General features: G+C 49.7%; 1 protein-coding gene across 2 annotated transcripts; it reads right to left on the bottom strand.

The window, feature by feature from the left end:
• Nucleotides 1-558: 558 nt before the first annotated feature.
• On the bottom strand, nucleotides 559-9,744 carry LOC142818202 (uncharacterized). Of its 2 annotated transcripts, none has more exons than XM_089770803.1 (4): nucleotides 9,726-9,744; nucleotides 8,119-8,245; nucleotides 6,792-6,905; nucleotides 559-3,962 (listed from the first exon to the last, which is right to left on the bottom strand). In XM_089770803.1, exons 1-4 carry the CDS (start codon nucleotides 9,738-9,740, stop codon nucleotides 2,683-2,685), a joined length of 1,536 nt encoding a protein of 511 aa, XP_089626929.1. In that variant the 5' UTR covers nucleotides 9,741-9,744; the 3' UTR covers nucleotides 559-2,682. The 2 variants fall into 2 exon arrangements, with proteins under 2 accessions (XP_089626929.1, XP_089626930.1); XM_089770804.1 differs by having other exon boundaries at nucleotides 559-3,959.
• Between the last annotated feature and the right edge of the window lie 657 nt (nucleotides 9,745-10,401).

Genomic DNA, 10,401 nt, shown 5'->3' with positions numbered 1-10,401 from the left:
GCCTCAGCTGGAGTACTGTGTCCAGTTCTGGGTGCCACATTTCAAGAAAGATGTGGAGAAATTGGAAAGGGTACAGAGAAGAGCGACAAGAATGATTAAAGGTTTAGAGAACATGACCTATGAAGCCAGGCTTCATGAACTGGGCTTGTTTAGTTTGGAAAAAAGAAGATTAAGGGGGGACATGATGGCGGTTTTCAAATATCTAAAAGGGTGTCACAAGGAGGAAGGCGAAAATTTGTTCCTCTTGGTTTCTGAGGACAGGACAAGGAGTAATGGGCTTAAAGTGCAGCAGGGGAGGTTTAGATTGGACATTAGGAAAAAATTCCTAACTGTCAGGGTCGTCAAATATTGGAATAAATTGCCAAGGGAGGTGGTGGAATGTCCCTCTCTGGAGATATTTAAGAACAGGTTAGATAGACATCTGTCAGGGATGGTGTAGTCGGAGCTTGATCCTGCCTTGAGGGCGGGGGGCTGGACTCGATGACCTCTCGAGGTCCCTTCCAGTCCTATTATTCTATGATTCCTGCCCCCGGTGACAATGATTTATAGTGGGCTTGATAATAACCAATTGTTTTATTAAACACACAAAATAGAATGTAAGTAAGTGGTTGTAAGTGAAAAGGCAGATCAAGGTAAATTACTAGGTTAAAACAAAATTTTAAAAAGTCAGCTAATCCTTATACACTAAGAAATGTGTTTCATGCAAATTCTTATCCTAAACCAAGGGGCTGTGTCTAGACTGGCAAGTTTTTCCGCAAAATCAGCTGCTTTTGCGGAAAAACTTGCCAGCTGTCTACACTGGCCGCTTGAATTTCCACAACAACAACTGACTTCCTACTGTCTGAAATCAGTGCTTCTTGCGGAAATACTATGCTGCTCCTGTTCGGGCAAAAGTCCCTTTTGCGCAAAGCTTTTGCGCAAAAGGGCCAGTGTAGAAAACTCAGATTTGTTTTCCACAAAAAAGCCCCGATTGCAAAAATGGCGATTGGGGCTTTTTCGCGGAAAAGCGCATCTAGATTGGCCACGGACGCTTTTCCGCAAAAAAGTGCTTTTGCAGAAAAGCGTCCGTGCCGATCTAGACGCTCTTTTCCGCAAATGCTTTTAACAGAAAACTTTTCCGTTAAAAGCATTTGTGGAAAATCATGCCAGTTTAGACGTAGCCAGGATGGGAAACCTTTTTTGGGTCAGGGGCTACTAACCCACAGAAAAATCAAGCGGGTGTGGGGGGGGGAAGCACATAAAAGTGAGAAGGGGGAAGGGGCTCGGGGGCTTCCCTTCCCTTCCTGCAAGTGGCTCCCTCCTCCCCCGCCTTTCCTTCTGGGTCCTGCACACCTCCTTATCCACAGGAGGAGGAGTTACTGGCAGCACCTGGCTGGTGCAGGAAGCAGCAGCCCAGCGTAACTCCCTGCTGCAGCCGCTCCAGGCCGGGAACAGGCTCCTATTGTTTCCGCACCGCCCCTTGGTGCAGGGAAGGGGCTCTGGAATATGATGCCACGTAGCTTCCTTTGGCCTTCTCTCCTGCGCTCGCCTCCTCTCCTATGTACAGGACGAGGAGCCGGAAGCATCTGGCCAGTGCTGCAGGAGAGGTGTCTATGCATGGACCCCCCCTCCTCTCCCGGGGGCCAGACTGAATTTTTTGTGGGGCCGGAGGTTCCCCACCTTTGCCCTAATTATCTCTTCCACAAGCAAAGCGGCCTCCTAGCTTGGGCCCGATCCTTCCTCCGTTCAATCTTAGAGGTTTCCAGCAGGCATCTGAGTTGGTAAGAGGAAAGGGAAGGAGGGTGTCTCTTGGCATCTGCCTTATTGTGTGCTTTTCCCCTTTCATATCCCTTTTGCCCAAGGGGCAAATTCTTATTGCCTAGGGAGGTTTTGGAATCTCCATCCCTGGAGATATTTAAGAGCAGGTTGGACAGATTATTGGGGTAATCTAGACCAGTGTTTCTCAACCTTTTTGATATAAAGTACCCCCTTTTCAAAAAAAAAAATATAAGTACCCCCCAGTACTTACAGTTTTTAGACACGTGAAATTTTTTTCTACCATTGCAACACATTTGTTTAAACAACTGAATCATAGCTGGACATTTTTGGGTGTAAAAAGTAGAAAAATAATAAAGCGCTGGAAAACTTACAACAGAAATTCAGTTTTCTCCAAATTTCAGTGGTGTTGACATATACCCCCCGACTTTTCTCGAATAGCGCTAAGGGTCCTCGTACCACGGGTTGAGAAACACTGATCTAGACGGTTCTGGGTCCTGCCATGAGGGCAAAGGACTGGACTCAACCTTTCAAGGTCCCTTCCAGTTCTTGTGTTCTATGATTCTTTGTGCTCAGGACTGAAAATGGGTTTCGGCATGGGGTGGCCACATGTCTGTCTGGGACCAACCACAGTCGTGCAGGCCAAACAAGACTACGGATAGGCCATTGATTTGAATACTGAGTCATTACGATTCGGCGCATCAGTAATGATCCCCATTTGCACCTTCGGAATTATAAACACACTTCATATTTCTAACTTCACATATGAGAGTGATAAATGCACAGCAATAGGATACACACATTCAGCGGGTGACAATCTTTAAAATGACAGGTCACATGATCGGTTTTGCATAAAGCGTCTCGGAGTTATGCATATTCATAACCCCCATTTTCATAAAGCACAGGGAGAGCATGGCCCTTACGTTCTTACTTGTGAGGTCTCTCTCCTGTGTGGGTTACTTCATGTCTTAGAAGGTGGGACTTCCGAATGAAACATTTCCCACAATGTAAGCACTTATGGGGTCTCTCTCCTGTGTGACTTGCCCTATGAATAACAAGGTTAGACCTCCGTGTGAAACTTTTCCCACAGTCCAAACACTTATGCGGGCTCTCTCCTGTATGGAATGCCTGGTGCTGAACAAGGTCTGACTTCCACAGGAAAGTCTTTCCACAGTCCAAGCACTTATGGGGTCTCTTTCCTGTGTGGACTGCCTGATGTTTAAGAAGACTTGATCTCCTTTTGAAGGATTTCCCACAGTCCATGCACTTATGAGATCTCTCTCCTGTGTGGAATGTCTGATGTTCAACAAGGTCGATCCTCCGTATGAAACTTTTCCCACAGTCCAAGCACTTATGGGGTCTCTCTCCTGTGTGGATGGCCTGATGTTTAGCAAGCTCAGACCTCCTTATGAAACTTCTTCCACAGACCAAGCACTTATGGGGTCTCACTCCTGTGTGGATGGCCTGATGGGCTACAAGGTGTGACTTCCGAATAAAACATTTCCCACAGTTTAAACACTGATGGGGTCTCTCTCCCGTGTGGATTTTCTGATGTTTAACAAGCTCTGACCTCCATATGAAACTCTTTCCGCAGTCTATGCACTTGTGGGGTCTCTCTCCTGGGAGGACTGCCGGATGTTTCAGAAGGGGTGCTCTGTTTCTGACATTTTTCTGACAGTCCAAGCACTTACACGATCTCTCTCCGGTGTGGCTCATCTGATGTGGATCTAGCACAAGCTTCCAATTCAAACAGTTCCCGCACTCAAGGCACTGAATTGGTTTCTCTTCCGTGTGGCTTCTCCCATGGTTATTGAACCCTGAGTGGTCATTCGTGCTTTCCCCTAGGTCCAAGCAACGAAGGACTCTGTCTCCAGTGTGGATTGTCTGGGGTGTCACAAGGTACGATCTCAGAATGATGCCTTTCCCATCCTGAAGGCAGTGGTAGAGTTTCTCTTCCTTGGAGTTTGTCTGCTGGGCTGCGGGATCCTTGTGTCCTTCCCCGCATTTAACAGGTTCATCCATTTGTTCACATGGGAGGTTTCCCAGCAGCGTCTCCGACCTGTGCCAGTTTCCCCAGGCCTCTCCCTGTTCCAAGCACTGGGAAACATTCCCTTCAGCTCTTCCCACAAAAGTCGCCTGCACTTCCATCTCCCCAGGAACTTCCTGCTGTTGATTCCCCTCTTCATTCTCACTCCTCTCATCACCTGCTGGGAGAGAGAGAATCCAGGCAGGAGTCACTCACTGTGCTAGGAAGAAAGGGAAAACCCAACACACTAAGTTCCATGTTAACACTAGGAAAACTATTTCGAAATTCCTAAATTCTACTTAACTCCCTTTGAAATAGCGTGTCCACAGTATGGGGAAGCATTGAAATTAGCCCGAGGCAGGCTCCATTAATCTGGATGCGCTACCTTGAACTTAGAGGCCCAGGAAGCACTGGGGAGTAATGAGTTCGAATTACTCTGGGGAGTCGTTTTTTCAAAATAGTGGCACCGGAGCGTCCACACTTCTGCTATTTCAAAATAGCTATTTTAGAATTAGCGTTACTCCTGAGGAAAATCAGGCGTACAGATTTCGAATAAAGCAGCCTGTTATTTCAAAATAACAGGCAGGGTAGTGTGGATGCTCCTGCTTACCGTTATTTAAAAATAACGGGCAGGGTAGTGTGGCTGTTCCTGCTTATAAATTCAACCTAAAGGGGGTTATGTCGAAATAAAGTCCTAGGCTTTGTCTACACTGCAGAGTTTTTGCGCAAAGCCTTGAGAAGCATCCACGCTACAAGCGTGCTTTTGCGCAAGAAAAAGTACAGTAGATCGTCAGAAGACAAGGCATTTGGAGCAAGAGTCATTCCTCTTTCTATGAGGAATAAGCCTTTTTGCGCACGAGCTCTTGTGCAAAAAGATGTGTGTGGACAGACAACAGGGGTTTCTTGTGCAAGAAACCCCTATCAGAAAAAACACAGGTGCTCTGAGGGCCATTCTGTGAATGGCCCTCAGAGCTTTCTTGCTCAAAAGCCCATGGCAGTGTGGATGCGCTCTTACGCAAGAACTTTTTGCGGAAGAGAAGCCTGCAGTGTTGACGTAGAATCATAGAATACTAGGACTGGAAGGGACCTCGAGAGGTCATTGAGTCCAGCCCCCCTGCCCTCAAGGCAGGACCAAGCTCCGTCTACACCATCCCTGACAGATGTCTATCTAACCTGTTCTTAAATATCTCCAGAGAGGGAGATTCCACCACCTCCCTTGGCAATTTATTCCAATATTTGACCACCCTGACAGTTAGGAATTTTTTTCCTAATGTCCAATCTAAACCTCCCCTGCTGCACTTTAAGCCCATTACTCCTTGTCCTGTCCTCAGTAACCAAGAGGAACAAATTTTGAAGCAGGGGGGATTTAAATCACAAATGAAAATGTACAGTGCACAAGAAAATGTACAGTGAATCGACAGAACAGAAGGGGTTTTGTGGTGTAGGTCTTCCTCTTTCTATGAAGAATCATTTCTTTTTGCGCAAGAGCTCTTGCGCAAAAAGGTACGTGCAGATGGGCAGCAGGGTTTGTTTTTTTTTGGCACAAAACCAGCCAATTGGAAGAAGCACAGGTGCCCTGGTGGCCATTCTATGAATGGCAATCAGGGCTTTTTTGCAAGAGAACGTCCGTGCAGTCTGGACGCTCTCTTGTGCAAAAGCGCCTCGCTTTTCCGATGCGCTTTTGCAGTGTGGACGCGCTCTTGCACAAGACGCCTGCAGTGTAGACATAGCCTGGGGTAGGGAGTGCGTGGGGCAGTGGGGAGACAGTGTGTTTTGAGGGATGCCTGTAAGTTCAGACAGCAGCACGAAACAACCCCTCCTGAGGCAGGAGAATGGGGAAACCCTGACACCTCAGCCCCTCTTGCTGCCCTCCCCAGGTCATTGCACAACAATCTATCGCTGTGTCTCTCCCTGTCTCACACTCACACACGCTGGCTGTGTCTAGACTGCATCCCTTTTCCGTAAAAGGGATGCAAATTAGACACATCGCAATTGCAAATGAAGCGGGGATTTAAATCCCCCCCCGCTTCATTTGCATAAACATGGCTGCCGCTTTTTTCTGGCTCGGAGCTTTGCCGGAAAAAAGCGCCAGTCTAGACGGGAAGATCTTTCGGAAAAGGCTTTATTTTCCGAAAGATCCCCGTCTAGACTGGCGCTTTTTTCCGGCAAAGCTCCGAGCCGGAAAAAAGCGGCAGCCATGTTTATGCAAATAAAACGGGGGGGATTTAAATTGCGATGTGTCTAATTTGCATCCCTTTAACGGAACAGGGATGCAGTCTAGACACAGCCACTCTGAAAGGGGATAGGCACGTGTCTGCAGGGCAGACAGCCCAGTGAGTTCCAAACAAAGCGCAGAGGGGACTTGAGGGATTATGGGCCATTTCCGAAGGCCAGTTTTAAGACAGTAAACAATCCAAGTGTTTACACTCACCCACCAGCACTGTATCCAGAGTGCAGAAAGCTCTACCCTTCTAGTTGTGGTGGCTTTTTTAGCGTATAGAACTGTGGAGCTAGTGTACACTAAGCCTAGGTCTACATTAGACCAGGCAGGTTGGCTTAAGGTACGCATTTTCCATAGACGCATTCAGCTTACCTTAAGCTGAGCCATCTACACTACAGGAGGCAGAAGGAGAAGTACGGGATGCCAGCGGGGCTGCGCTCAGCATTCGATTTGGGGGGGTCTACACTAGACCACTGAATCGAACGCTAGCAGATCGACTTCCAGAGGGTCGATCTTTTCCGTACAGTAGACATGCCCTAAGTGCCTTGACAGTGTGGAGATATAAGGGCTGAGAGTTCTGGGAGCTGATTTACTGAGCTGTAACTATCCAATATAGACTTGGACTCAGTCACTGGATTGTACCTCCACCTCTTACCCAAACATGCACAGAGAAGGAAAGCCCTTTCCTGGGTGAGAGGAGGAAGAACTGAATGGCAATTAGTGACACCACTTTTTAGAAATGTTCAACTTTTTTTTCATTCCCCAGCTGGTTTCTGTGTCAGTCCTCACCTGTGCGGGTGCCTCTCTGGATCTCTCTTTCCTCCCCGGCCTGGAGGTTGGGCACCCAGGGCTCTTCCTCTCGTTCCAGCCGGGCGATCAGCTCAGGTTTGGGAACAGGAAAGCCTGCGCAGGGGGTGAAATCAGAGCAGTTCAGGGCGCATGGAGGGTGGGGAGAGCGTCTGTCCCAAGGGACATTCCGTGAGTGGAACCTGTCCCTGGGCTCTGCTGGGGAATGTGCAACCCAAGAGGACGGGAACATGGTCACTGAGCTGTTTTGGGAACAGCAGACATGACAATTGTTGCACTCTTATTAGGAGTTCCCAGGATCTGAGCACTCTGGGAGCTTTGCTGATTCTCACCACTCTGCAGTTCAACCCCTGCCTATTTCTAAACCTACAGAGCTCAGAGCCCTCCCATGGCTGGAGCTAGTGTCACCCAGGGACGTGAACAAGGATTTTGCATGTCAAGAGAAAAACAACACTGATGGGCCAATGCATGACTTCTGCCCCTTAGAAAATTAGAGGGGCAGGTGTAGTTTTGCATGTCCATTAGGTTTTGACACCCAGGTCCTATTGGAGAGGGAATGGAAACGCAACTCTCTCTCAGACCATAGCTCTGCATCATGGAATCCATTCCCCTGACATCTAAGGGTACGTCACCGCAGCAGGGCAAAAGTCAAACTAAGCTACGCAACTTCAGCTCCCCCAATTGCGTAGCTGAAGTCGAAATGGCTTAATTCGACTTTTGGCGCTGTCTACACCAGAGTTTCTCAACCAATGGTACGAGTACCCTTACGTGTACTCGAGTGAAGTCTGGGGGATACGTCAACATAACTGAAATTTGGAGAAAACTGAATTTTTGTTGTAAGTTTTACAGTGCTTTTATTATTTTTGTACTTTCTACACCCAAAAATGTCATTGCCCGCCCGGCTAGAATTAAGTTGTTTAAACAAATGTGTTGCAATGGTAGAAAAAAATGTTGTGTGTCTGAAAACTGTAGGTACTGGGGATACTTAAAATTTTGGGGGTACTTTATAAAAAAAGGTTGAGAAAGGCTGGTTTACACGGCAGGAAGTCGAAGGAAGAGCACTCTTCCTCCGACTTCCCTTACTCCTCATGAAATGAGGGTTACAGGAGTCAGAAGTCCTCCAGTTAGATCTTATTTCAAAATAATGGCTTGCTGTGTAGACGTGCACTTTGTTATTTTGAAATAACATCACTTATTCTGAAATAACACTGCAGTGAAGACGTACCCTAACAAAACAGGGGAAAATCTGACCAGAGTCAGAAATGCAGGCCCTACACTTTCTAATAACCAGGGCTCAAGACTCCCTTACCCAGCGAGGTCACCGCCTCGTAGTTCTCCAGCATGACATCCCGGTAGAGGGCTTTCTGCCGAGCATCCAGCAACACCCCCTGCCCCTGGGTGAAATACACAGCCACCTCCTCGAAAGTCACCCGCATCTGCAACAATAAGAATCCCCCGCTCAGCCCTAGCCACAATCGCACTAGTGATGGGAAAGAAAGCAAGCTCTGGAAATCTCAGCATTGCAATATCCCACCTACCCCCCATAGCAACAACTAGGATTTGGGGTGGGGAGGTAGGGGATCACTCTATGATTTCCTGTTCTGTTCACTCCCTGTGGGGCACCTGGAATTGGCTGCTGTCGGCAGACAGGACCCTAGGCTAGATGGATTTTTGGTCAGACCCAGCATGGCTGTTCCTATAGGCACCTGCTGAATGGGATCAGTTATGGTTTGCTAGCCCTATCTCTTGTCATCAAATTTAAAGGAAATATTGTGATTTCTTAGTTTGGTTCCCCTTGTATGGTTACTACCTTGAAATAAATAAGGTTTCTGGATAAGCTGGTTCCTTTGCTTTCAGCTTAGAAGAGAGGAGACTTAGGAAGGATATGATAGAGGTCTATAAAATCATGACAGGTGTGGAAAAAGTGAATAAGGAAAAATTATTTATGTATTCCCAGAATATAAGAAGTAGGGGTTGCCAAATGAAATTAATAGGCAGCAGGTTTGAAACAAAAGGAAGTTTTTCTTCACTCAGCACCCAATCAACCTATGGAACTCCTTGCTGGAGGATGCTGTGAAGACTAGGACTTTAACAGGGTTCACAAAAGAGCTAGATTGTTTCATGGAGATTAGGTCCATCAGTGGCTATTAGCCAGGATGGGTAGGTATGGTGTCCCTAGCCTCTGTTTCTCTGGAAGTGGGTGACAGGAGAGGGATCACGTGATGTTTCTCTGTTGCATTCTCTCCCTCTGGGGAATCTGGCATTGGTCACTGTTGGCAGACAGGATACTGGGCTGGATGGACCTTTGGTCTGACCCGGTATGGCCGCTATGTTCCTCTCTCTGCCCTCCCCCTTCTGCGTCTTTTTGGCTTCCCCGTTTGCCCTGCAGAAACGCTCCTTGTCCCTAAACGGAAGAGCCCGGCAGTGCCCCAAAACCCTGTGGGGTTTGCTCCTGGAGCGGGTTACTAGCGGAAGAACTGAAGCGGGAAAGTGGGGAGAGGGACGTGCTGAATTTGGAGGATGGCAACTTGAAACTGTGGTTTACGCCAGCCGGCAGAGTCCAGGGAGCGATCAGCTTGCGGATGAACTCGGTCATCTCAGCCATGTTCTCTTACTGTGTGCGGGTCCATCTGAGCCTAGGGCAGGAAGAGCCCTGCAGGAGAGCGCCATTGGAGGGCACTGGCAGAAGGAAGCAGCAGAGGCCTGCATGGGACCCCAATTGGGTGACAACTGGGCGGTGGTGGGGGGGTTGTAAAATTCGACCCAAGAGCAACCCTAATAAGTGAGCACACCCCAAAGACACAGGCAAATCTGGTAACACTCCTGCACCGCCAATCGGCCTGCTCAGAAACTCAGCAGGTTTATCCCACCCTGTCTCCTCCCTCCCCCCGCCCAGTAGCTCCCTGAACCCCCTACCTGAGCGGGCTCCATCCCGGCCATTGCCCGGCCCCTGGCAGACGGGCGCTCTGGAGCGAACTCTCGACGTGTCTCCTCGGCCTGTCGGGCGAGAGGGGCGATGGGGGAGGCGTCAGAAGTGGCTGGGAACTGCTGCTTTGGGCCCACCCCACCCCCAAAGCTTCACAGGCTATTGGGGTAAAAGACTTGCCCGCTGGTCCCTTCCCCCTCTCCTGCCCCATGGGGTGGAGGAGCTGCCCCTATGCCACCCCCTCTCCTCCCAGACCCTCCCACTGTCTCCCTCTTCCCCAGCCAGACTCCCCCAGCCTCCCCTGCCGCCAGACCTCCCTTCCCTTCCCCCCAGCCTCCCTCTATTGCAGCCCAGTTCCCATCCGCCCCTATTGTCTCTCCTGATGCCCTGCATCGCCCCGGCCCCATCTCACCCTGCCCCCCCGCCCAGGCTGGCGGCAGCTGCCCCGGGCCCGGGCGGGGACTCGCAGCCAGCTCCGCCGGGAGCAGCCCGGGGCCAACCCCTCCCCCTGCAGCCCGGGGGCACCGGGGCGCCGCTCCCGGGGGGTCTCTCTTACCTGCCCCCCAAGCGCTGCCCGCCCTGGGGCAGGGGCTGGGCCGGGCAGGGCCTGGCCGGGCTGGGGGCGCTGCCCGGGGAGAGGCTCCTGGGGAGGGAGCAGCGGGACTG

The sequence above is a fragment of the Pelodiscus sinensis genome, chromosome 19, assembly GCF_052426305.1.
Source record: "Pelodiscus sinensis isolate ZL-2025 chromosome 19, ASM5242630v1, whole genome shotgun sequence".
Classification (NCBI taxonomy): domain Eukaryota; kingdom Metazoa; phylum Chordata; order Testudines; family Trionychidae; genus Pelodiscus; species Pelodiscus sinensis.
This window is presented reverse-complemented; position numbering and strand designations above follow the sequence as displayed.